At 43.6% G+C, this 27,543-nt stretch overlaps 1 protein-coding gene across 1 annotated transcript; it reads left to right on the top strand.

Moving 5' to 3' along the window:
- Positions 1 to 27,230, top strand: plcb3 (phospholipase C, beta 3 (phosphatidylinositol-specific)). Its single transcript, XM_088293430.1, has 34 exons — positions 1 to 592; positions 8,474 to 8,560; positions 15,651 to 15,719; positions 16,048 to 16,185; positions 16,296 to 16,375; positions 16,451 to 16,504; positions 16,659 to 16,731; positions 17,204 to 17,304; positions 17,396 to 17,562; positions 17,650 to 17,796; positions 17,875 to 18,032; positions 18,106 to 18,188; positions 18,523 to 18,607; positions 18,805 to 18,952; positions 19,062 to 19,157; positions 19,853 to 19,926; positions 19,990 to 20,086; positions 20,170 to 20,254; positions 21,158 to 21,282; positions 21,361 to 21,515; positions 21,596 to 21,757; positions 21,823 to 21,922; positions 21,999 to 22,103; positions 22,988 to 23,079; positions 23,160 to 23,283; positions 23,424 to 23,465; positions 23,600 to 23,709; positions 24,281 to 24,390; positions 24,470 to 24,617; positions 24,710 to 24,786; positions 25,395 to 25,484; positions 25,570 to 25,627; positions 25,721 to 25,807; positions 26,094 to 27,230. Exons 1-34 carry the CDS (start codon positions 494 to 496, stop codon positions 26,397 to 26,399), a joined length of 3,732 nt encoding a protein of 1,243 aa, XP_088149556.1. The 5' UTR covers positions 1 to 493; the 3' UTR covers positions 26,400 to 27,230.
- The last annotated feature ends 313 nt before the right edge of the window (positions 27,231 to 27,543 follow it).

Genomic DNA, 27,543 nt, shown 5'->3' with positions numbered 1-27,543 from the left:
AGAAAAAGAAGAGGAGGAGGAGGCAGACAGAGAGGAAGCTGAGAAAGTTGGGGAGGGAGTGAAAGGTCCGAGCAGATGGGAGGACGGAAGGAACGGATCTCTTCGTGGGCTCAAGTGCGCGATTAAAGGATCCTGCGCGAATAAACACAAGCGGGTCAAGACCGCCCAGCAATCAAGTTTGGTACCCGCGTGCGCGCTGCCGCGTGGCGTGGACGCGCCCCAGGAGCGGAGAGGAGTGGAGTGGTGAGGAGTGTCGTGTCGTCGTCACCCGTCACCCTTCGACTCCCACTCGTCATGTTATTCCTCCAAAGTCTCTCGGAGTGCTTGTGACTCGTGTCCGAAGCCTCGGCAGCTCAACTCCTCCGAAAGCGCGCCCCGGAAGAGAGAAGTCGCGGGAAGACAACGTCGACATATTCGCCGTTCCTTCCTGCGGAGGAGCACCGCTCGCCTTCGCCGGGGTTAAGGCGTTGGCACCCGGGCACAGTCCCTCGCCATGGCCGGGGCCAAGCCGGGAGTTCACGCGCTGCAGCTCAAACCCGTGTCCGTCCACGAGGCTCTCAAGAAGGGCGGCAAATTCATCAAATGGGACGAGGTGAGTTTGTTTTTTGGTCATGGACGTAAAAGTTGGACTTGAGCGAGCCTTTAACTCTGTGCGCGTGCATGCGTGTGTCATGGTGTGATTGGGAGCGAATTTGTGGCCTTATACTCCCTTGACAGGTTATGTGTGAAATGCAGGTGTGTGCAGATGTTAAACTCACAAGCTCCACTATTTGCAGCTGTTAATGAGAATCAGTCCCCAGAAAGTTCAGTCGCCACCAGACACGCAGCAGTGCTTCAATGTGTGTGTTGTGTTCCATTCTCGTCAAGCCGGTTCTCCTCAGGCTCATTTTCACTCACACGCCACCTCCGACCCCCCCCCCCTTTTTCCTCATCAGCCACTTTTCCCGATTTAAGCCACCCAAATGGAGGGCTACCTATCATTAGTGACGCCAACACACACAAATCACCACATTGGAGTCACGTCAATATTTGTATTTTGGTGGTTGTAATTTGCAGCGGCGTAGGACTGTATTGCATCATACTGAAAAGCGTTCCTCTTTCGTAGCTGCACTCAGCCTGAATATTGGGGAAAAGTCTGCATTATTATCGAGCTCAAAGGTAGAATCGGTGACGTTGTTTGGCAACCCTGGCATGTGGCCATTGGGGTCATTCTGCTGGCAGGTACTAAAAGGTGGAGGAGGCCGTCAATGATTAACCGGGCAGCTGACTGATAGGCTCAAACTACCTGGCGGCTGTGTGCCCGACCGCCTCGTCTTTGGTTTACAACAGGAATGTATGCGAGGTTATTCCATATCACGATCAAAATGTTTTGTTTTTTTTAGCCCGGATTGGTTCTTATCTGTCATACTCGCAAGCAGGTGAGCGGCCAAACCGGGTCTTCTGATGTCTCTTCTGATAAACGGCTTGTCAAAAAAGGGCGACGGTTGCTACGGCGACGGGCAAAGTTCGCCGGAATCTGGCTCGTGGCGTTTGTGATTTGCAAGGAACACAAAGTGCGATACGGGTTTGGGATATTCTCGTTTGCTTTCCGCTCGTCGCCGCGAGCGGAAAGCAAACACACAAACCTTCCTTATGTAAAGATGTCATATGATTCGGTTGCGCCGAGTTCGCTTTCAAGGGCGCAGGCCGGGCGTGTGAAGCCGCGTTGTGTGTCGGCCGAGTCCGAGTACAGACCGTTTATCTGCGGTCCCGCGGACAATGAGTCCATCGAGAGGCGGACGACGTTTCTCGTCACGCGAGGCGACGGCTGCCGTGTCCTTTTGATTTCCTCCCACTCACCGACACGGCGAGAACGACTGATGGGAATTCCCAGGAAATGCTGGCGATTAAGCGCGCCAAAGCCAAGAAACACACTTGATAGCTTTCCCTTGCTTTTAAAAAAAAAACCCAAAAAAACAAACTGTGTATTGTCACTCAGACGAACGCGATCCGGTTCCAAAAACGGCAACATCGGCATTGAAAGAAGTTCATGAAGCCTCGAGGGGCTTCTGGAACCGGAGAACTTGTGATGGGCATTTTTCCAAAATAACTCAAATATTTTAGGCCCTCAATGACAAACGATGCCTTGCAGACCGAGATGCTAGAACAACATTTTTGCATTTTCTCTCTCACTAAATATGAATACATTTGCTCATCAGTGTCAAACTCCGAGGATTCCCTCGGATGGAGTCGATGAGTACCCCCCCCTCCGCTGAGTTAGTTCAACTTTAAAAGTTGACTTCTTTTTTGAGGTAACATAATCTCTTTTACAAAATAAACAATCACGTGTTTATAAATAGCAAACAGCAGCATAACTCTCAAAAGGGATACATGACAGATGTTTGTATTTTTAGAAACAACCCTTTGAATTTCTTTTTCTTGTTTGTCCCCATAATGTTAATTTGAACGCCCTCAACCGGAAAATCACGGACAGAGTCCTTTAAGGACTTCAAGACACAGCGTTCGCATGCGCTGTCGTTTGCTTTCAGCTTGTTTGATATCATTTTTTTTTCTTTTTTGAACACACTTTGAGTACTCACTCGTACTGAGTACTGATACTTTTGATATAGCGAATTTTATTTCACACAATAACCAAAAATTGTGAGCAACGTATAGCGCCAACTACTGCCTAGGAGGACCTCAGATTTTTTTTTTTTTTCTGCCTTCGCGTGTTTGTTTGTTTCCCCTCCAAATGTCTATTGCCCCGCCCCCGGCATCCCTCGTTACATTATTTTTGTTAGGCCCTCTTTCAATCTTTCATACCGCCGATTAGGGCTGTGCAATTAATCGGAATTCAATAACGATTACAAAACTGTTATAAACATAAAAAAAAAAAAAAAATTATTATAAAATTTTTTAAAATAGTACTGATTTTACAATGTTTAATACTAGAGTGACACTTGAGTTAAAAATTTGGGCGTTCAATTGAAATTGTTTCTTTAGATGTTACCACAATTCGATGGAAATTTATTTTAATTTAATTTATTTTTTACGTGTATTGCGAGTAAACTCTCATGTATTGTTTGTTCATGAGAAAAAACCTTTCATAAATTTCTACAATTTTTAAAAATTTTTTAAGATAAAGTATATTTGATTTGACTTAATATTGTTTACATTAAACATTTCTTTTTATTTCCCCAAAAAATAGTGTGACTAATTATTACTAAAATAATTGTAAATTGTTTTTTATTTTTATTTTTTTCTCCCCATAAGCGAGCAGGCCTACCGCCGGTCATATTTTCTCACGTCTTCCTTTTTTTTTTTGCTTTCTTCCTTGTCTGAAAACAGGTTGGCGTCGCAAAAGGTCCTCTATTTCCTCAATCGCTTTCCGCATTCAACCGCTTGGCACATCAAAAGACACGGTTTGCGCACGCGCCCACGCACACGTGCACACCGATAATTGTGCACGTCGGGGTTGGGAGGCGGGAGGAATGCATTCCGAATGAGCTCGCTTCCCACCGTTTTGGCTTGTGTGCGTGTCTGCGAGGTGTGTGTTTTCACATCCAACGACTTCCTGCTGCAGCTTTTTGGAAAAGTTGCGAGCGAAGCTTCCGAAGCCTCGTTCAGTTGAGATGAAATCCATCTCGGGTTTGTTTGAAAAACGTCCGTTTGGGCTCTGTCCAAAAATCAGTGCGATAGCCTCAATCGTTAAACAAAGATTTCTTTCTTTCCTTTTCTTTCTTTCTTTCCGCTCACTTTGTTTGTGAGCTTGTTGGAACGTGCAAGCATCTCCTTTTTTTTTTTAATTTCATTTTTTTTTTTTTTTTATTGCTCCTCACTGTCCACGTTTTAAACTTAGCCTCTGTGTCGTCGCCGCCTGTTTCTTCCGACAGCAGACTTTTCCCTGATCTCTTTTTCCCCACAAAAGATGGCCGCTGATTCACTGGCACTCGAAAGCTCGGCGTGTTCTGACACCACGCTGACAAACGCCGCTGACACCGTGACGGAGGGGTGAGAAGCAAAGTGATGGACGTTTGGCTTGAAGGATGGAGGGAGGGGTCAAAGGTCAACCGCAGCCACATGCGAAGTGTGTGACACGTCCTCACCTTGTCTCCATGTTTTTTTCAATCGCTTTGATCAAACGCGCACAGGTCGGAGCTTTTTCTTACACTGCACCGCTTGGCACAAGCGTTGGAAATTGCAAAGAATGGACGAGTCCCGATACCGGATTTATTTCAGTGTATCAATTTCTTGCGAAGGCTGTCGATACCAGCCATCGATACTGACCTTTATGGCTGATAGAAAATTTTCCTGTGTTAGTATTTTTTTATTAATTTTTCAAATTTGTCCTTCACTTGTTTTTTTTGTTTGTTTTTTTTTAGTTTAGTTTTTAGAGCAAGTTTATTAGTTTGCATTTTTTTAAATGGTTTGTTTCGGTTTTTATTAGTTTTAGTTTTAGTTTTAGTTTTTTTTAAAAAAAATTAATGGAGTATTTGTCGAGAGCAAGATGATAATAATAAAAAAGTCACACATTATTGTTACACAAAGTAAAGTAAACAGTCACAAACAATTGACCTTCCTTTTTCTGTCGCCACGGACAAAAAGCAATACCAAAATAAATTCATTGAACATAAACCCCCTAAAACTCGCGTATGATATTAATTGTCAGAGATGAAAATAGAGATCCGTATTAGTTTGTTTTATAAATGTAAGATATCAGTTAATTTTTGGTTTTTAGAAGCATTTTTGTTTGCGTATCTCGAACGAAAAAAATATTTTTTTCAAATTTTATTATTTTGTTGACTATATTTTGCTTGCTTTAACTTGAATGAACTCTTGTTTTTTTTTTATAATATTTATTGAACTCTTGTATTTGCTGACTTACCTAACTGCTGGTGACACCAGAATAGTCAGAAAGGAAAGAAAGAACGAAAGGTTTTGGCTCACAATAATTGATCATTGTCCAATTTGGAATTTTACGTCTCAAAAAGTCGAGTGAGAACTCTCTTGGAGTGACAAAACATCCCCTGAGGAGAGGCTAAAGGGGTTATTATGAGCCGACAGGGGTTCATTACGGTCAGGTAATGAGCGTGCGTGTCAGAAGGTCGTGGCCTCAGGCGCGGCCCCGGCATTCAATTACGTTGAGCAAAAATACAACAAACGTGTGATTGCCACAGAAGGAAGTCGGCGCAGCGTCATTTTCACAGCGTGCTGATTAGGGAGTTGGTCCAATTATAGAACTGCCGCCTACTCCCAAACAAAAAAAGAACAGCAACATGTCAGGTAAACATTTTTTCTTTTGTTTTTCGGAGTTGAACGTGACTAACGCGGCCACGCCAACTCAATGCTGTGCTCATCCTCGGCCGTCTTTGCTTGAAAGCAACAAGCGAGCCGCTGTTGGCGGTCACATGAGCTGATAGAACGCATTCCTCCCGGGGCGACGTTTCACTGTGTTTGTGTGGACAGTCGTTTCGACGCTGGGCCACGTGCGGGGATGATAGTGAGTGAAATTGGCGACGAGACTGACGCAAGGTCACGGCCTTGATGGGAGTCACTGCGAGAATTTAGGTCACGACTTTGTTTGGAGATTTTCACAGTGAGCGTTGGGGCACTTGATAGTAAAATGATGATTACTGACAGATTATTTACTTTTCTCCTTTCACCCTCTTTTCCAAACCTTTCCTTTTTTTGTTTGTATCTTCTGTCAGCTGAACCTGGAGCCTAAACTCAAGGTATGTTCTACTTCCTGGCAGAGTTTTAAGTTAGTGCTTTTCAAATAGTTGGGCGGACCTCTATTGGAGGTGGGGGGGGGTCGTATGATCCTAGTGAACGTGCTTTTTTTTTTTCTCGCCATACTACAATGCAGTGTAATAGCACCTCCACTCCAGTAGTTGGCAGTGGCGCTCTCATTGCCCATTATGCACAGCAAGTGTTTTGCAACAAGCTAGCAATGTAGCAGATGTAGCGCTTGGCTTGACTGTGACAAATGCTTTTATTTATCGTTGGAATTATTTTCTTCTTGCTGGGGCGAGGGGGTGTAACAGGAAATAATTGAGAAGCCCTGTTTTATGTGGGGAAAAAAATAAGTGTGAGTTCTTCCCTTATTCGACTGTTGCCAGGTAAATTAGGTGGAAAGTAGCAGCAGATCGTTTAAATAATTAAGCAGTACATTAATATATATTATATTCAGTGAGGAAAAAAAATATATGAACACCTTGTTATAGTTCCACCGTGAGAGAGATAATCTCAAAGAAAAATCCAGAAATCACAATGTATAATTTTTTTTGGTGGGATACAGCTGCAAATAAGTATTTGAACATCTGATGATAAGCAGCATCCCAAGAACACCATCCCTACTGTGAAGCATGGGGGTGCTTTGGGGGTGTTTTTTCTGCACATGGGACAGGACGACTGCACTTTATTTAGGAGAGGATGACCTCGGTCGTGTATTGTGAGATTTTGGGGAGCAACCTCTTTCCCACAGTCAGAGCATTGAAGATGGGTCGTGGCTGCGTCACTGTCACGAAAACCACGCAGTGGCTCCGTGATAAGAAGATCAATGTTCTGGCGTGGCCTAGCCAGTCTCCAGACCTAAACCCAATAGAAAATCTTTGAAGGGAGCTGAAACTCCGTGTTCAGCACTTGTTGCTAGCAGCTAGCGGCTAGCTGCTGGCTGCGAACGCCAGCGCCTTGTGTCTATCATACGATGATGGTGTAAAAAACTTGCCATTTCTTAGTGTCCTTGAGGTACCCAAATTACTAAAGGAGTCGCATCAGTATCAAAAAGTGCAAGAGAGAAATAGAACTGAGTTCTCATGTGAAATCCAATCAGAGGTGCGCGTACGCTAGAGGCTAAAATAGAGAAGCGCGGGTACGCTGAACGGCTACATAGCGGCCCACTTAAAGCACTGATTACGAGGCAACACTTAGGATTACGGCTTTGTGTTTTGGACATTTAGTGAAGTTCTCTGATTTGCTTTTAGAGAACTTGGTCAAGCTCCGATCTCACCATCTCTTTTATGCTAAGCTGCGCTAACAGGAAACGGCTTGTGCTAAAATTAGCGCACAAAGTAGAGTAAATACTTCAAAATTAGCTGTGTGACTCTTGGCTTGTTGAGTTGTGATATGCTGTTGGGCAATCCGGTCACGTTTACTGCGTTGGAGTTATTCTCTGTCGGGTTGCCGGGCAGATCTTTGTCTTCAACGATGATGCCGTTGAGACTCGTGATGTCAGTTCATCTGTCACCGCAGCGTTGTTTGGCACAATGTCCCTCCAGTGAGATTGCTGGCTGTAATTAAAGCGTGGCTCGCTTTGGTGTGTGTATGGCCACATAATGGTCATGTTAATGACATGCTGTGCCATCATTATGCGCTCGTTTTTGTTCACGCTAACACTGAGATGCATGTGCTCACTCTACTCTAATTTGGTGTATTGGATCGTGATAGACCAATTATCAGCCGGGCTGATTATTGGGGCCGATATTTGGCATTTTGCCAATTATCGGCATCGGCCTTGTTTTACCTTTCAAGGCCGATAAAAAAAACTATCTCTCTCTCTCTCTCGCTCTCTCTCTCTCTCTCTCTCTCGCTCTCTCACACTCTCTCTCTCTCTCTCTCTCTCTCTTTCTCTCTCTCTCTCTCTCTCTATTGCTCTCTCTCTCTCTCTCGCTCTCTCACACTCTCTCTCTCTCTCTCTCTCCCTCTCTCTCTCTTGCTCTCTCTCTCTCTCGCTCTCTCACACTCTCTCTCTCTCTCTTTCTCTCTCTCTCTCTCTCTCTATTGCTCTCTCTCTCTATTGCTCTCTCTCTCTCTCTCTCTCTCTATTGCTCTCTCTCTATCTATCGCTCTCTCTCTCTCGCTCTCGCTCTCTTTCTCTCTCTCTCTCTCTCTCTCTATTGCTCTCTCTCTCTCTCTCACTCTCGCTCTCTCACACTCTCTCTCTCTTCCTCTCTCTCTCTCACACTCTCTCTCTCTCTCTCTCTCTATTGCTCTCTCTCTCTCTCTCTCTCGCTCTCACATCTGCAGTGCAGTAAGCCGCCAGTTTGCTTTTTCACCTCGAGTCACACTGGAGGCAACAGACATTGCCAAAATTTCAATAAATGTCAGTCTACTACAACTCACAACTAATAGAAAACTATTTGCCGTAGTAAACTTTAAAGAGATGTTTGTTTTCATTGAACTATAAGACATTCAGCTGAGCCTGGGAGCGTCGCGTGCTTTTTTTTTTTAGACTCTTAAAACTAACTTGTTTATTTTAACCTGTTGTAAATCACTAAAGTTGTTTCATAAATGTGATTAAAGGCATTTAAACTATGTCAACTTTTGGGGTTTTTAGTTTACACCATTTTAACCCTTATTTTTTTCAACAAATGAATATCGGCTTCAAATATCGGTGATCGGCCTCCATGACTACTAATAATCGGTATCTGTATCGGCCCTGAAAAGAATCTTTTCTTTTATGTGTCACTCCAACTTGTCTCTGTCGCCATCCCAGGAGGCCAGCAGCGGGTGTTCCACCCTGGTGACCCTGAAAGTCGACCCAGATGGATTCTTCCTTTACTGGACGGGAGGCGCCAACATGGTGAGACGCAAACACACGCGCACACACATGAGCAGAACAACACGACACGCAAGCTAACACGGACGTGATTGTCGTGTTGAACGACTTTGGTCAATTTGTCCTCGTCTTGTTCCGCGTTTCCTGCCTGATGCGCTCGTCATCCTTTTTAGTCCATCATCGGGTTTCGCCCTTCCTGCCCACCGCTGCTTAAAGCCATTACCGCGGCCATATTAGATTGGTCGTTGGCGGCAGTTAGCGGACGTAATTAGCCCATGGCTACGGGCAACATGATAGCGTGATGTGCGATGGGAGGAAATGAGATGCTTCGTTTGTGGCGGCGTCGGGAAACTTTGGGAGATTTATTCTAATATCAAATTGTCAACCCTTCCTTAAGCTCCGTCCACGTGTCGTTCATGAGAATAGCGCGTCTCTTAATGGGCCGTTCGTCGCCCGAGGTGTTGCCGTGACACAATTTAGGAAAGATTTATTTAAAGATGCATGCGAGGCAGTTTGGGATCAAGAGATGCGCATTCGGTTCATCGTCCCTGGAAATGCGAGCCACCTCGTGCTACAGAATTTGTTTTGTCACCATTGGCAGTTTGTCGTCATCACAAACAGCACGGCCATGCCTCGCCCGGCCCCGCCCACACGTCTGAAATCGTACATCCTTCCCAGTTTTGGCACTTTTCTTCAACGGGTTAATTTTCGCCTTTAATTTGGCTTTGTGCCCCGTCCCATGAGGAAAAGAAGCAAGAAAGAGGACGGCGCAACGCAGATATCTCTCTTTCTCAGATGACTAGGATATTCCGGATGGGAACCCATTTCTCGGAATAGCGGGACCTAAAATATTAGCGCTCCAGTGCGCCCTTGTCAACGTGGCTGTGGTGATTCGCTTCACTTGAGATTTTTCTTGGAGGTTTCGCCGGCAGGTTTCTTTTGTAATCAGAGTCGGTCGGGCATCAATGACGTTCCCTCGAGGTCACTTACTAAGCCGCAATCTGATTTTTAATTATTTATTTCTTTGTGAGATCTTTTCCAGGGGTCGAGCTATGGGTTTTACTCACAATCTTATTCCAATTGAGACCCGAGAAAACGTGTAAGAGTCGGACTCGAAAGGATTTCGTTATCCCGTGAGGATTTGAACATTCTCGTGGCCATCAATCATCCTCCGATTGTGCCGTGTGAATGATCTCGTTTTTCTCTGCCTTCCTTCTCCCTTTTGTAAACATCCACAACGCTATCTAAACCTCTCAAACTTGAACCTTCGGCCTCACTCGGAGAGCCTCGCCGGTGATTTCAAAATATTTAAAAGTAACGACAGATGGACTCACTTACATCACGTACTGTACATGCCGGCCTGAGCAATCTTGTCACATGGTTGACACTTTTTTTTTTTGATGTGTCACATTAAAGCTATGATAATTTATGTTGTGGGTTACGCACGGCATCTCACTAATATAAGAAGTGTGTTTTTGCATTTAATAAATAACAAGCAAAGTATGTACATCAGTGGTTCTCAAATAGTGGGGGGGGCGTGTGTGACCCTGGGAAACATGTTTTTTTTCCCCCGCCATACTACAATGAAGTGTAATTACACCTCCACTCCAGTAGTTGGCAGTGGAGCTCTCGTTGGCGCTATTATTTATAATTGCGGCGGAGAGTTGGAGGTGGGGTGGGGGCGCAAATTGTTTTCTTCTTGCGGGGGGGGGGCGTAACAGAAAATAATTGAGAAGCACTGGTGTATATGTATGTGTATATTTATAAATGTGTAATATGCATATATTTATGATACATATATATGTGCAAAATCTTATAATAGTCTTAAACATGGAACAAAATGACAAATGAGTACTATTTTAACAATATTTTATATTTAATAATAATTTTTTACGATTATGCCAATTTTGTAATCGTTGCGTGTAATAATCGGAAATGAACTTCAATTGATTGGGCAGCCCCAGTTTGTATAAATTTTGTATGTATGTGTAGAGTCCCTCTCCCCCATGACAGCTGGAATTCATCAAACACACACTCACACACACACGACGTGATGACATTTCCCTCCCTCTTCCCACCTCCCGCCTCAGTTGTGCCGATGCTCACTCCTGACATGATTTCCTCCTCCACGATTCCTTGAAACAACATTTCTAATCTTGCTCGTTTTTCCGCGGATGTGGGAAAGTGGGCAGGAAGTTGCCCAGACGGGGTACACTCTCTGACTCGGGGCTGATTTTCTTGCCTGCACCATATTTTCCCCCTCTTTTCTCCGCATTCTTCTTCCTCGTTCTTCTCTCCGTCCAACCCGCAAAGTATAATGGACACGTCAATGGCACCTTTGGGGGCGCCCCAGGGACGTTATTGCCTCACCGCAGACCATTTGGCCTGTAATGGAGCCAAATTGGTTCTTCACACACAAATGGCATACGAGTGTTGCTAGGATCGACACTCACAGCATTGTCACTGGAACTTTTCATTACATTAAAAAAAAAAAAAAAAAAAAAAAAATAGTTGCGAAAGTTACTAATTAACCCAAAAATAACAAGTTGTGGTTTGATAACCTGCTTGTGCACCGTCATAATTCTTGCCATGTTGTCACAGTATTGCCGTCAGCCACCAAATAATTTGTTCTTAGGCTTTAATAAGCTTACATTGGCCACACTTTAATTAGTTAGCGGCGTGTAAAAAAAATGTCAAACTCAACAAATGCTGCATCAATTCCAAAATGGCTGTCCAATTAGTTCTTTGCATGTCTGTTTTCATCATAGGAAACCAAAAAGATTGTGCGTGTATGTGTGTGTAATATAAGCCAGATGGATGGTTTGAGGCACGATTGTTGGCAGGTACAAGTAGCTCAACTTTAGCAGACAGGGGATTGACTTGAAGCAAAGGGTTTGGACACACACACACACACACACACACATGCCGCACGGGGTTATTCGGGAAGTTGAGTGTCTCATTTGATAACGTGACAGCTTCCTCCCCTCTTCCGCATGGTCACATTTGCTATTATCTGTGGCTTCACATGGAGCAGAGTTGCGGTGCGCGCACTCGATTCCGAAGAAGACCAGAAATCATCAGCGACAAAGTCGCCATGGCTGCTGTGCGCACTTAAAAGTGGACCTGTGAGTTCATGAATGATGGTTCCAAGTTTGGGTCTCCTCATTAACTCATTCACGACCAGCCGAGTAAAAAAAAAAAAAAATGCGTCTTTGACGTCTTTAGCCGTCAATGGTAGGAAATGAGTTAAACTGAAGCAATTTAATTTCGGCGGTTGAATAAATTCAAAGTTTTGAACCGTGATAATCGTCTGTGTGATTTCAATTTCACTCGAAAATGATCGTCCTTCAGACGGAAGAACAGCTCCTAAATTAACCGAAACGTTTTTTTTGCGCTTCTTCATTCTTGCTCGGATGTTCCTGTAATTAGTTGTGCGGTTGAACCCGAGGCGAGCCTTACTGAGAATTCTTGACATTTCCTCCGAATCCACGCCTTTTGTTTTGGTGCCAATGCTATTAGCGGCTAATGACTTGATAATACGAGCTTCTTACATCGTCTTAGAAAGCGAGCTGAACGATCCGTGTTGAACATTGTGAGCGCAAAATCCTTTTAGTCTCGCAATGTTTTGTGTGTGTGTGTGCGGCGTAATTATGTCTCCACCAAGATTAGAATCGTTTGGGAATTTTCGTGAGAGTTGGATTCTATTTCGTTTTGACTTATGCTTTTCAATTTGAGTTAATTGAAAAATATATATTTTATTCTTATTATTATTATTAGAGCCAGCAGCTATGAACAAAAATGTTGTATTTCAATAAAGACGTATCGAGACATAAAATAATAATTTTACGCTCTCAGACCGGAACACGGAAACGGATGACGTCATCATGACGAAGCGTTTGCGATCTCAAACGTATATTAAATATTTTAAATCGCATTTGAGTTTTGAGAGCTACACAATAATAGGCCTTAAAATGATATTTTTATCAATTTAGCTCTGCTGAGGGAGAATCATTTTTTTTTTTTACATATGCTGACATTTATGTACAAAGAATATTTACCTTAATACAAAATGTAAAACATTTTGGGATTTAAAAAAAAAATGCATTTTCAGATCCACGATGACACATAAATCTGAAATTATACTTGACAAGTCGTTTTTAAAAACTTGAGAAAGAACTGCCCCTCCCCCCCTCACGAAACCTCTTTAGTGTCCTTGCATTATTACAGTCATCGTTTTAATCGTATAATGGCATTTTGTAAAAGTCATTGTGAAGAAAATCGTAAATGAAATCGCAATATTTTTCCGTTTCAGATTCCGTTTGCTACGGTAACGCCGGTCTCCACGCGTTTGTGTTTGCTCGACAGCTTCACAAGCGCCGTGAGTTGTTTTTGAAGTGTGTGAGTTCGTCTCTGGTCGCTCCCTTCCCGCCCGCATTTTATTGCTTTTGATAGGACAGCTTTGTTTATATGTAACCGAGTGTGTGTGTGTGTGCTTGGGACTTTTTTAATAGGGTTTATAGGGTCTGACTTGCTTTTGCTGATGTTAACTAAACTGGCCTTGTGAGTTCATTTTCCTTACACCCCCCCCCCACACACACACACACACATTTATTCAGCATTAATCGTCATAGTGTGAATACAAAACTGTCGTGTTGTTCCAATTCTCCACAGATCCCAAAACCAATGTGGCAAAATCCTCTTAATCTTGCTTCTCTCTCTTTTAAAAAAAAAAAAAAAAAATCCTCATTGTTACTTTGAGCAAGAAGGGAACAATTACACAGCTTGTTAAAGGTCAAAGGTCACGTCTCGCTACGGGGGAAAGAGAGGGATCGCTTTCCGACGCGCTGCTACTGCGGGCGACATTTGAACCCCACCGCGATGGGTCACCCGAGGCACGTTTGGAGCGGTGATCTTCAACAAAACGCCTGTTCGGGTGCGGCACAGGAAAGGAGTGGCGCTCCCTTGATTGTTTTCTTGGCCTTTAATATTCCACGTCGAGCACGCACGTGATGAATGGAGGACAGTGGAACAAAGTGTGGGACAGCCGAACCAAAGTGCAGCGACTCTTCGCCAGACGTCGGATAAATATAGACTGACCTCTTCTGGCTCCTGATTGGTTCCAAAAAAAAAAAAAACATTCTGCACAAGTTCTGAGACTGAAGCATTGCAACTCAATTTTTTTTTTTTTTCCGCACTCGCCAAAAACATGAAGGACATGCCTGGGCATGCTTGGTTAAGTTTGTTGTGGACTATTTGTCCCACTTGTGAGGGAATCGTACATCGTTCCTGTTCAATCCTGGACTCGAGGAAGAGCAGGCTCATTTTGAGCTACGGTCAGAGTCCAAAGCGATAATCGGCGTGGGCTGCGGCAAGGCTTGGCACCGACAGATGAATGGAGCTCGACAGCGGCGACGACGAGCTCAATATTGCACAGCGAGACGTGCGGGCCAGCTGAGCACAAGACCGGAATATGTCAGGAATGCACGCGCCGACCTCCTCGGCAAGAGCCAAACAACTAGGCCCAGGCCCCCCAAGCACCCCCCCCCCCCCTCCCCACACCCACGCCAGCGCTTGCACGAACAATAATGTGCGCAAACCTCATACGTATTTATTTATTTCATTTTTTTTAAACGTCACACGCTGACACATGGTGCTCTTTCAGAGTTGATTCTCTGCCCGCCCCCCACCTACTCCCCAACCACACACACACACACACACACACACACACTCACCATCTTGCTCAACAAGTCAGGATGTTTCACAAGTTTGAGCCTGCATGTCGGCGATTAGCGATGCGCGTATGTGTGCATTGGGAGGGCAAGTAACAAAATGTTAACTGTCAAAACGCCGCCAAAAGTTGTCGTCTCACTTCTTGCCGTCTCCGAGGAGTCGCCATGGCGATGGCAGAATGAAACCACAGCCTGTGGGAGAGCGGCAAGTTTTTTTCTTTTCAATGATTGCCTGCGTGCGCGTCCTACAGACCCAGAAGCGCTTTATTCCCCCCGGGACTCAAATGATTCTCCACAGGCCAATGGGAGGACGTTGAGTCCACCTCAATTTGTGATCCCCTTTTGAAATATAGTCTTCAGTGTGTTCAAGAATCACGTCGAAGCAGAAAAAGTCGATAACAGGAAGTATGACATGATTTGTTTTGGGTTTTTTTTGCTTTCTTTGAATTTAATTAAAGCTCTGATGATGTTCAACTTATGAAACCATGAAACAGCGACGCTAAGTGAAGGAGAGAAGCGCTAAAGAAATAATTTAATATTTACAGTTCCTTCCTCTTTGTTTCGGACTTTGCTGCTGCTACGAGATTCTGAACAGCCGTCACCTGTTGTTGTTGATGTTTTAACATTTGTTTCATCTTCAGTGCCCGCAACATATTTATTTGAAGTGAAGTCTTGAAAGACTTTGAAAAAATAAATAAATGAAATAAAAATTAAAACAAGTGGCCGTTTATGTAAAATCAATTAAGATGAACTTTTTAAATAGTAATAATGAACTAAAAAAAGGATGTCTGTATTTTATTTCAAATTAAATTAATTAATTAATTATTTTATATAAAAAAAATAAACATTTAATATTTTTTTTATTTTAATTTTAAAAAAATAATTACATTTTTAATAAAAAAATAATAAAATTTCTTATTTAAAAAATGTATAAAATTTTTAACTAAAAAAATTTATGTTTTTAATTAAAAAAAAAAAACTTTATTCATATGCATCACTGTTAAAACTAATAATAGTAATTCCAATTAAGTATTGGCAAAAGTAGTGGCCAATTTTATGTTAAGCGGGATTGTCGGCATTTGTTGAATGCAACTCATCAAATCCTGTGACTTGTAATCTAAATGTGTCCTTTATCATGATACAATGTGTCCCCAAAAAGGTCGAAAGGCTGCTTTTTTTTTTTTTTTTTGACAGTGCCGAGAATCCACAAACTCACCGTCAAGTCAAACCGCCAAACTGTGCAAGCCGTTGTCTCACTGAGAACGGCGGGCACATTTGACTCACTGCTCAAATTTTTTACAGTTCACATGAAACCAACAAATATATGCTAAAAAAAATCCCGAAAATATATCTCGCCCCTTCTTTTTTTTTTTTTTTTTTTGAAGGAGGTGGAAATTCTGGACATCAGCACCATCAGGGACACCAGAACAGGAAAGTACGCCAAGCAACCAAAGGTACGTTTGCATGCATGCGTGTGTCAGGAAGTTGGCGTCACCTCCTGCTGCTGACGAATTCATGCCATTCAAGTGTGACTGTCCGCAAAACGTGTACGAGTTCGCCATGTGCGCGTCGCTTCTCTCGGCTGATGTTGCGAAATGCGGCACAGATGGACCAGGAAATGACACAACCGGCGGCGGAGACCTTGTGTCATCGGCACAACACGAGCCCGACAGCAAATGGCGTCACGAGTGCACTCTCGGCCACACTTGGTGGAATATGTGTTGAAAGTCGAGGAAAAAAAAAAAAAAAGTGCCGTTTGGTGATGAGTCACGTTTGCCTCAGGACCCCAAAGTACGAAATTTACTCGGTTTCGGGAAAGGCGACAACGTGGAGGGCAAGATGGTCACCGTCGTCCATGGCAACGACCTGGTCAACATCTCCTTCCTTAACTTCCAGGCGATGCAGGAAGACACGGCCAAGGTAACCATGGCAACGCACCGCCGGCGCTTTCACTCCACCCTCGTTCCATCCTTCCTTTCTCAACCATCACAACAATGTTGACGTTGAAACTTTGTTGTAACTCTTCCCAGGTTTGGACTGATGAGCTGTTCACTTTGGCCACCAACATTCTCTCCCAGAATGCATCACGGAACACGTTCCTCTTCAAAGCGTAAGAGCTGACGTGCGTCCTTTTTACAGAGTATGACTTGGATGAGCATGAGTTTTCTTTTTTGGACTTTGTCAGGTACACCAAGTTAAAGCTGCAGGTGAATCAGGAAGGCCGGATCCCGGTGAAGAAGTAAGACCACATTTAAAAAAAATATATATTAATTAATAAATTAATTAATTTATTTATTTGTTTTTAATGAATTAATTTATTTATTTATCTTTTTTTTACTTATTTTTTTTTGAAAGAGGCAGCAACATTTCTGCACTTGGTGTCTGTCTTGCAGTTTCCACAAGATGTTTTCAGACAAAAGGCGAGTGGAGACGGCTCTGGAACAGTGCGGGCTTGTCAACAAAGGGGTGAGGTCACAAAGACAATGAGTGAGTCAGCCGTGTTTGAAAAAAGATGCGGGTCGGCGTCCCTTCCTACGAATTTGCGACTCCAACAGGAATTTTGCAGTTTTTTTTTTTTTTTTTATTAAACAAAACAACAAATTCATTCAAAGTCACAACAACTTTCCTTTTCCAGTAAAAAGAAATGATCGCTTTTCTCTGAACCTGTTATGTCACAAAATATTCTCGCAGACCTTTGCATTTTAAGAAACTACTCGAGTGGTTTCCTTTGTCCCGATTAGCCGCCCGTAATCTTCTCCAAAGATCAATATGAAGTCACAAGACTCGAAGCATAAGAAGGCCGACTTGTAAAATCGTCGCCGTCGGCACTTTTCTTTTTGCCGCTGTCCTCTGGCTGCTTCCGGAGAACCCATGAAGCCCGTCCGTTTAGCACGTCGCTTATCTTCTGCTGAGCAATATTTCTTTTCCATCTGTGCAGTCAAACGGGTTGAAGCCGGATGATTTCACTTGGGAGGCCTTTCAGAAGTTTCTCAACAGTCTGTGCCTGCGCTCTGAGATACAAAGCATTTTTGTGGAAAGGCAAGCGACGCGCCGCGAGCACGCCGACTGTCGATTTCTTTCTTTTTTTTTTTTTGTTGGCTTCAACCGCTCGTCTTTGCCGTCTTTTCAGCGGCTCCAAGGGGAAGCCTTTCAACTCTATGGATCAGCTGACCGACTTCATCAACCGCCAGCAGCGCGACTCCCGCCTCAACGAGGTGCTGTACCCGCCGCTCAAACGAGAGCAGGTCCGACAGATCATGGAGAAATATGAGACCAACATCAGCCAGCTGGAGAGAGGTCAGTGAGAGATTTTTGTCTGCGGCAAAAATAAATGAATACGTTTACGAGACGCGCCGCCAAACCGTTTCCGTTTCTCGCCGACAGACCAGATCAGTTTGCAAGCCTTCACGAGTTACCTGGGAGGGGAGGAGAACAGCATCGTTCCTCCGGAGCGGCTGGACGTCATCGACGACATGACTCAACCGCTGTCGCACTATTTCATCAACTCCTCGCATAACACGTACCTCACAGGTACCGAACACGAGACGTTCGCCGTCATCATTTTGTGTCGGAGTGGCTGCCATCGTTTGATCTCCGCGTCGCCTCCAGTGGGTCAGCTGACCGGCTTGTCCTCGGTGGAGATGTACAGGCAGGTTCTGCTCACCGGCTGCCGCTGCGTGGAACTGGACTGCTGGAAGGGTCGACCCCAGGACGAGGAGCCCTACATCACCCACGGCTTCACCATGACCACCGAAATACCGTTCAAGGTGTGTGACGGGGCGAAAGAACCCAAGGATGTGTTTACGCTCCGCAACGTGTCCGGTGTGTGTCTGGTCGCAGGAGGTCATCGAAGCCATCGCCGAGAGCGCTTTCAAGACCTCGCCGTACCCTCTCGTCCTGTCCTTTGAAAATCACGTCGATTCGTAAGTGGCGATCTGGTGAACCCCAGAAAAGAGAGACTGTGAAGTTTGCTGTCAAATGAAACGTAAAACAAAGAGAATTGCAGCTTGAGTATTCAAAACCACATGCTTAATAAGTTTCACTTTGCTTAATGTTTAAAAAAAAAAACCCAGCACTGACGGGTTCGCGAGCAGCGTTGCTTAAGCAACAGACATATGAACACAAAGAGTGGAGCAACACATGTGGACAGACAGAATGACATAAGCAAACTTTTCAGGGAATTTATCATAAAAAAACAAGTTGAAAAGCTGACTTGAGCCGTGAAGTATAAAAAGCATTTTTCATTCCTTTTGTCAGGGCCAAGCAGCAAGCCAAGATGGCGGAGTATTGTCGGACCATATTTGGAGACGCCTTGCTCATTGACCCGCTGGAAAAATATCCGGTAAGACTGACCTCCAGTTAGATACTGTCGATCTTCCTACTCATCTTGTGAGTGTTCATAATCTGGGCTGCATTCTTTCTGTCCTCTTTATCTCAACCTTGATATTCATGAAAACGTAGTCCAACCGCCGCTTGATATCATTTCGATAAAGTTACGCAACGGAAGCGTCACTTTTCCTTTCTTGCCCTCGATGAAAGCTGGCCCCAGGCCAGGCGTTGCCCTCGCCGCAAGAGATGCTGGGCAAGATTCTCATCAAAAACAAGAAGAAGCACCATCACCAGCGGCCCTCGAGCGGCGGCAGCATACGACGGCGCGAGCTGGAGGAGCAGTCTTCGCCCCACAACGGTACACAAGACGAGAAAATGAGCAAAATCTGTCGTGGTGAGTCGACAAGCTCAGGCTTAATTGGGCGCTTTGTGTGTGTGTGTGTGTGTGTGTGTGTGTGTGTGTGTAGACTGCCCTCTGCTGGAAGGCGAGCAGCTCCTGTCCAGTGTTGAGGAGAAGCTTGCTGAGAGGATGGTCAAAGACGGCGATCCTCGCAAGTCCATTGGTGGGTCAAAGAGCCAATTAGAGATCAGCATTAGGGCTGTGCCGATAATTCGATATCGATATGTATCGCGATAGTTGGGTGATTGATATCAATAGAAAACGGTATCGATAATTTATCGATGCCAAGAAAATAAAACAACGGATTTGATCTATCACAGCCCAAGTCGTCACCAAACTCAACAAAAAACAAACAAACAAACAAAAAGGTCGACTTTTCCAGCCGACTTGACGAAACGACCCGTAGTTCCATCACACGGGATCTCCGGAGGAGCGAGGCCGGCGTGTGTAATAATTAGCCTGATGACACTCAAGTTATTTCAATGTTTAAATAACTTAATAATAAAATAAAAAAAAATTTTTTATTAATTTATTTCAAGTTGACACTCTGAGCCTTAAACAAGGCGGCTTGTTTAAACAATTGTGTATTTAATTTATACTGAACAGAGTGTTTGACTTTTTTTCTAGTTCATTTTGAAGGTTAAATGTTACATTTTAAAATAAAAGAAATCAGAATTCGGCCATTTTGCCTTTTTTTTTTTTTACTTTCAATAATAAAAAAAAATAAAAATTATTTAAAAAAATAATTCAATATCGATATCGACGATATGACTCGCATCACGATATAGTTTTCAGCCATATCGCCCATTCCTACTGCAATGTTTCGAATCAGATAATTTTTGTTTGCTCACTTTTCAGGTGGCGAAGGAGAGAGCGAGGAAGAGGAAGAAGATGAAGCCGTGACCGAACTGAAAAAGCCCAACTCGGATGAGGTCTGAAATTTAGCCATGGCGCTTTGGATTTTGCGGCTAATTGACGCGTTTGTCTCCCTCCAGGGCACGGCCAGCAGCGAGGTCAACGCCACAGAGGAGATGTCCACGCTCGTCAACTACATCGAACCGGTCAAATTTAAGAGCTTTGAGCTGGCCACGAGTAAGTGGCGTCGCGATTTTGGACGTTTGGGGAAATGTTACCGTCTTAATATTTTTATGACTCTTGTGTGTCTTTTACGCCAGAGCGGAGGAAGTTCTTTGAAATGTCGTCTTTTGTGGAAACCAAAGGCATGGACACCCTTAAGAGCTCGCCCATCGAGTTTGTTGAGTATCCTTTGAGGACTGAATTATAGCTGCCGTTACGTTCGTGAAGTAGATTTAGTTTTAGTTTGATTTACCCCGTTTTACTTCTTAAAAATCCCAAACTAAAACTGTTTAAAAATCTTAAAGGGGGAACTAAATCCGTGATGTCAAAATTTTGTTCTCATTTTAAATCGGTGTTCCCCAACCTCCGGGTTGCGGTGTTGCGCACAGATGAATGAAAATAAAACTTGCAGTACTTTGGGTTTATTTATTATTTCAGGCTAAAAAAAAAAATCTTATTTTGAAAAATGACAGGCGTCCCTCGGTTCCATCGTGACACGTGGTGCAATGGATCATCTTTTACCCGGGATCTGTCCGGATAAACCAGGGGTGTCAAACTCTTTTTTTTTTTTACTCGGGCCACATCATAGTTTTGGTTTCCATTATGACAGTGAACCCATGTAAATCAGCATCATATTATTATTACATATACGCAACAAACTGATGGACAACTGGTTTTTAAAATCCGAATCCAAGAAAAAAATGTTTAACTACCATTCAATTCATTTTCAAAGTGTTTAAACGTTTTTAAAATGGACGACAATTTGCAATTTTGGTATTGTAGCAAGAAACAAGAAGTCGTGCGTGATTATGCCTTCACGGGCCCCATAAAATGATGCGGCGGGCCGGATTTGGCCCCCGGGCCTTGCCTTGGACACCTGTGGACTAGACCTATTTTCGTATGTGGCGTAAAAAGGCTTAATGGCCGAGTGTCAATCACATACAATAATTAGTTACGTTTGGTCTTGTTTCTGTTGGTGTAGCAACTATTAAAAACTTTGAATTGAGGCCATGACCCGGATTCATCAACATTTTCTTGCCTCAAAAACTTTTGGGGTTCAGTTCCCCCTTAACAGCACGACTCCAGGTATAACAAGAACCAGCTGAGCCGAATTTATCCGAAGGGAACACGTGTGGACAGCTCCAACTACATTCCGCAGCTCTTCTGGAACGTCGGCTGCCAAATGGTGGCGCTGAACTTCCAGACCCTCGGTGAGCACGTGACTCGAGGAACGTCAACAAGCGAACGCGAGCGCCGTCGTCTTCATCTCCTTGTCGGCTCTCTCGTAGATCTGTCCATGCAGCTCAACATGGGCGTGTTTGAGTACAACGGACACAGCGGCTACCTGTTGAAGCCCGAGTTCATGCGGAGGACCGACAAGCACTTCGACCCTTTCACAGAGAACATCGTGGACGGAATAGTTGCCAACACGGTCAAAGTGAAGGTGAGGGCAAACGTGATGGAGACATTAGTAGCCAAATGTCCCAGGGTACCTAAACACAACGTGCGTTCCCAACACCTCAGGTGATCTCAGGCCAGTTCCTGAGCGATAAAAAGGTCGGCGTGTATGTGGAAGTGGACATATTTGGACTTCCTGCAGATACAAAACGCAAATACCGCACGAAGACCTCCAACGGCAACTCGCTGGACCCTATTTGGGACGACGACGCTTTTGTCTTTAATAAGGTAAGCAATGCTTTCCTCTCTTCCCTTTTGTGTTGCTTGCTTGTCGCTAAACTCTCGCTCCCCAGGTGGTCCTCCCAACGCTGGCCTCTCTGAGGATGGCCGTATTCGAAGAGAACGGCAAGTTCATCGGACATCGCATTCTCCCCGTGTCGGCCATCAGACCCGGTCGGTGCGCGCGGCGCAGATGACGACTCGCTCGCGTCCACTTTGAGCTTGAACTGAATCGCGTCCTCCGTTTTAGGGTACCACTACATCAACCTCAAGAACGAGTTGAACCAGCCCCTCCTGCTGCCATCTTTGTTAGTCTACACCGAGGCTCAGGATTACATTCCCAATGAACTCCAAGGTGAGGAGATCTTGGAAAAAAAAAATGGAATCACATGAATCACAATCCTTTACAACAAAAGGGGGCGCGGATATGGAGGACTGAAAGTGCTGAAATTAAATAAATAAATGCACCATGAAATGTTTAATTAGAATTGTCATTAATGAATTAAATGTTTCATTTATTAATTAAATGTGGAATTGAATCAATAAATCTGTCATTAATTAAATTATCAATGATTATATTTCAAGAAAATCTATATAATTATTTATTTATTTATTATTTCTGTATTTAACGAATTATTGATGTATTTAATTATTTTGTGGTCCTGCGTTGCAGCGTTTCATGAAGTAATTTTATCTGTCAAACTGATCAAAATTAGTGGGCGGGGCTAACTGTATTTTTTTATTGAATTTTGGCACGTTCAGTCCTCCATAAGCGGATTGGGGGGGATTCGCAATAACCGTCATTTCCAGTGAATAATATCCCTTTAATAAAATTCCCCCCCCCACTACTGGTTTATAAAACCATGAGTAAAATTAGTGTAAATGCTTTTAAATCCAGGTTCAAAACTCTTCTCCATAGTTATGATTATTTATGTTTTTAAAATCATAATTTCTAAAATCTTGTTTTCACGATTTACGGCGTTTTTTTTTACTAAGCTACTTGTTATTTCTTTACTTTGCTTTTAAATGTATTTAACTCTATTTGTAACTCCTTTCAGACGTTGTACTTTGAAATATGTGACGCACATTGACTTATTTTGGAATCTAATGTCTTTTTTTTTTTTTAAAGAATTGTATACTGATCGGAAATTATGGGGCTGTGAAATTAGTTTTCAAAATTCAGCACACCCACCAAAACAAAAATATTCTATCTGAAACTATTTTATTTTGTGTTTTCAGAGTACGCCGAGGCCCTGACCGATCCCATTAAACACGTCAGCCAGCTGGACAAACGAGAGACGCAACTGGCTGTGCTCCTGGAGAACTATGAGGTGCGCGCGCAATTGGCCTTGCTTCTTTTTTGGGGGCGTTTGAGGAACTTTCACTCACAAGTTGTTTGCGCTCCTCTTAGCATTTCCCCAACAAACCCAAAGAAGGCGAGACCCAGAGGGAGTGCGAGGTCATCCCGGGGCGCATCGCATCGCCCTTCCCCCCTCCTTGCCGACCCGACGACTGTCCCGACATCATGCAGCCAGGTAGCGACACGTGCAAAAACCTTGGACCTGCTCTACACGTGGCTTTTTATTCTTTTTTTTTTGCCACTGCGTGATTTGCTTCGCCATCCTCCATTTCACACGTCTGCTTCTCCCTCGTGTCTTTGTGCTTGTTTGCGTAGCGCAAAACCAAAAGGAAGACCTCATCGCTGCTGTTCTGTCAGGTAACGCCATGCCGCCACGTCACTTTCGACTCGTGTGTTTTGTGTCTCCCTCGGATTGCCCCCCCCCCTCCTAATCCCCGTCCCCCCTTTTTTTGAATAAACGCCCGCGATTCACTTTTCATTACATCTCCCAGACATCCAGGCGCAGCCGATAGAGGAGCTGAAGCGACACAAGAACTACTCCAAGCTCCTTAAGAAGCAGAGAAAAGAGCTCACAGAGTTACAAAGTAAACATCTGAAAAAGGTACACGCATGAATTTTTGAATTTTACCGTATTTTCCGGACTATAAGCCGCTACTTTTTTCCAAGATTTTGCGGCTAAAACAGCCGTGCGGCTTTTCTGTGGATTTTTCTTTCACCACTAGGGGCGCTCTATAGTTCAGAAAATACACTAAATAAATCTAGATTTTTTTTTCTTTTTTTTTTTTTTTTTTTTTTTTTTTTTCTTGGGTCTGTTCTGTTTTAATGCGTAAAGTTGTTGCCGTGTTAAAAGGCACTGTTTTAAAAATCTGTTTATGGACCTTTATGTGCATTCACAGTCCAAAATTATTCTGTACATGCAGAAAACTACTCTTTTTTTTTTTTTTTTTTTTTTTTTTTTTTCAACATAAAAACAGCGGCTTAAATGCGGGTGCGGCATGTATTTTTAATTTTATTTTTTAATTTTATTTATTTATTTATTTTTTACAAAAAAGAGCTGCTGCAGCTTACTTACAGGTGCGCTTTATAGTCCGGAAATTGCGCTATAATTATAGCAGATTTTTATTTATTTTTTGTCACGACAGTAAATGTACATCTGTGTGTGTGTGTGTTAGGTGTGGAATCTTAGTAAAGAGCAGAAGACTCGAAGTACTCAGCTGGATTGCGATGTGCAAAGGAGGCGCAGTCAGATGGAGAAACAGCTTAAACGCAGCGTCAAGAAGAAGTAAGGCTCTGCTGGAGAGTAACACGGCATTGAATAGCTGTCCTTCACACCTCCTCGTATGTTTCGCTTTGTTGTTCAGCGAGCCCCAAGAGCCGATGCGGCAAGAATTGTCGGCCCTGGATCAGGAGCATGAGATCAAGACGGTCCAGCTCAGGGAATGGCAGATGCAGGAACTACTGAAGCTGCACTTGCTGGAGAGGGAGAAGCAGCAAGCGTACCTGCAGGAGGTGCGGGAGAATCCCTTCGTCCAAAAGTTGGAAACGTATTCACTGTTCTCTGAGTGACGCTCATGCGCTTGTGCCATTTGGATCCTTTTCAGTCCTTCCAGAGGTTGAAGGAAACGGCGCATGAAATCCAAGCAGCTCAACTCAAGAAGCTCAGGGAGATTTGTGAGAGGTGAGTGTGCTAAATCCTATTTAGTCCGACTTGAATCAATCCCCGTCATATTATAATATAATTTATGACACCACGACTGGAAAAATATGAACAAAAAGACACTTGAGCGAGTGTTGGACGACCAAGCTTCTCTTGAAAAGTCCTTCTTGAAAATGGCCTTGCAAGTGTATCTGCAATTAAATCCACACTTTTCCCTCCTTTGCCATTGTGCTTTAAAAAAAATCAAGAATAGAATTTTGGATTTTCGAACTGTTGCCAGTAATCACTTTCAGGTGTGTTGATTGCCCCTCACGAGTGAGTATCCAATCACAAGACGCGTTCAACGTGAGGCCTTACTATCATCAACTTGTGATCTGATTGGCTATCGCAAGTGTCCAAACGAATAGTGCGTGCTACTAGAATTATGAAATCTGCCTGGCAACACGAGCTAGCTGACTTCTGATTGGATAAAAACTCTAACCTAAAAATTCAACACAAATATATAACATCAATATGAAGAATTATCATGATTTCTTGATCATGTTTGGCCAGCAGAGAAGGCCTTGAAGGCCTTGACCGCCCACCACCGGTGCAACCTCTTTTCAGCATTTTCATCTTCCTGCTCGCAGGGAGAAGAAAGACCTGCAGAAAATCCTGGACCGGAAGCGTCAGAACAGCATCAGTGAAGCAAAGAGCCGGGACAAAGACAAAGCCGAGACGTAATTGGTTATTCATTTATTCCCGCATTTGTATTTATTCATTCATTTTTATTCAAATGATTTTCTTCTTTTGTCTTCTCGACAGAGAACTGAATGACATCAACAGGAAACACATTAACGACTCTGTCAGCTTAATACACAGGGTAAACACATTTGAATAAAACTGTGTGTGTGTGTGTGTGCGCATTCTTTCATCCTCGACTTGCCTCCCTGTACTTGTTTTCCTTCCACCACAGCTGGAGGAAGCTCAGACGAGGAGGCTGGAGAAGCTGAAGCTGAGACAACGAGAGGTGCTGCAGCACATCGACGAGGAGCTGCCAACGGTGAGGGACGAGCTCTTAGGTCCAAGTCAAAGATTGGTCGAAAATGTGGAGCGTAGAGGTGGCTCAAGTAAAAGCAAAGCCTGAGATTGCCCCCGCTTTCAAAAGGGGGGGGGGGGGGCAATACCACAACCCCTATAAAAATCATTAGCTGGCTAATTTACTATTTAAATCCGCTTACCTTATTTTGGGCTTATTATGGTGGGAAGTGTTTCGTCAAACTGAAATGGGTTAACAGTTTGACTTCTAGCAGTACTGGTTGACCATTTTCGCTTTTCTTGCGGCGCAGCTCCAGGCCGAGCTGGACAACAACCTGGAGGACGAGTTCCTCCGCCTCCCGGAAGAAATCTGCCAGCACCTGCAGCTGCAGCTCCAAAACAAAGGTCTGCGCAGTAACGCCCTGTTCTCGCACGTGTCCAACAACAACAGTCCGGGTTCAGGTTCGGGCTCCGACTGCTCCACGCCCAGCGACTCGTCGACGCCTAATCGCAGCACGTGGTACAGGAGCATGGACGATATCAGGCCGCCTTTGCGCGGCTCCACGTCCTCGTCCTCGACGCCCGTCCTGTCTGAGGTGGAGATGTCCTTCAGTTGAAGTTCTTCTTTGTACAAATAGGGATTGTAATAATTAGAATGCGGGATAGTGAGTCGATAATGTACTAATTATTTTCCTTTTTTTTGTTGTTGTTGTTCTTGTCTATAGAGCTCTTTTATTTTTTACTTTTTGTTAGATGACGTATCAAAATCCTGAATATCAAAACATGTTACCACTTAGTATACTTATTGCTTAATTTTTGTTGGGTAAGCAGTGATAAATATTTGTTGTCTTGTTTCACTTTTCATTACTTGTGGTACTGTTTGGTGGAAAGCTACAAAATCCAACATCCTCCAGGCCCCGCAATTCGAATCGCTGATTTATTTGTAGCTGTAATGGCAGTCGGCGGCCACCGTGTGGTGCTACAGCCTTTTTCCACTTTGCACTGTGCGGTCATCTCTTCTGAAGCTCATTTTAATAGACACACTACCATTCTTCTTCTTCTTTTTAAATCAAATTGTGTTGCACAAATGTAACGGTACTTTAATTTATCAATGTTTATTTTCTTTTACTTGTAAATTCCCGTCCTATTTCCTCCTTTCTTCCCGCCAGCATGTTTTCCTGTGAAATTGAGGCGATCGATCGTTGGCACTCATTGTAAATGTTCCCTGTGCATATATTGTCGTGAATTTTACTACTGACTACAGGTGCTGGAGCGAGAAGGTCAGGAGCGTTGCCATCTTGCGGCTTTTTAATTTTTTTTTATTTTTATGCTCACTCCTGACACTCCTCCCTCTGACAGCACTGGCTGCCTGTCTGTCTGAATGTTTCCCCTCACAAACACATTCTTTGTCAACTCTGATCTTTTATTTAAATGGCATTTTAACAACAGCAGACTGCGTCCGTGGCTTTTTTGTTGGCGGCACTCGGCAAGCAAGAACTGACGTCCAATTAAATAGCAACTGACTGAAAATTGACATAAATAGAAATTAATATTACAGACCCCCCCCCCCATCAAAAATGACATTGCGACTAAATATGTGATTGTGTTTTCAAGGTATTCAGTATTTTTAACAAAAAAGAATAAATTAATCTGTATTACAATAAACCAGGTGTGGGCAAACTAAGGCCCGGGGGCCACATGTGGCCTGTTAAATGTTTTAATCCGGCCCGCCGAACTTGAAAAAAATTAAATGAATAAACC

The sequence above is a fragment of the Idiotropiscis lumnitzeri genome, chromosome 4, assembly GCF_059441095.1.
Source record: "Idiotropiscis lumnitzeri isolate Australia: NSW breed Sydney's pygmy pipehorse chromosome 4, RoL_Ilum_1.0, whole genome shotgun sequence".
Taxonomy (NCBI): domain Eukaryota; kingdom Metazoa; phylum Chordata; class Actinopteri; order Syngnathiformes; family Syngnathidae; genus Idiotropiscis; species Idiotropiscis lumnitzeri.
Note: the sequence above shows the minus strand (reverse complement) of the source record. Positions and strands in the feature narration are given on the sequence as shown.

What these genes read in the sequence shown, in the direction of transcription:
- plcb3 (XM_088293430.1), top strand. Translation starts at nt 494, where the DNA reads ATGGCCGGGGCCAAGCCGGGAGTTCACGCGCTGCAGCTCAAACCCGTG. An exon ending in AGTACGCCAAGCAACCAAAG is followed by an intron (nt 15,720 to 16,047) that starts GTACGTTTGCAT and finishes CGTTTGCCTCAG; the next exon opens with GACCCCAAAGTACGAAATTT. An exon ending in GCAGTCTTCGCCCCACAACG is followed by an intron (nt 18,953 to 19,061) that starts GTACACAAGACG and finishes GTGTGTGTGTAG; the next exon opens with ACTGCCCTCTGCTGGAAGGC.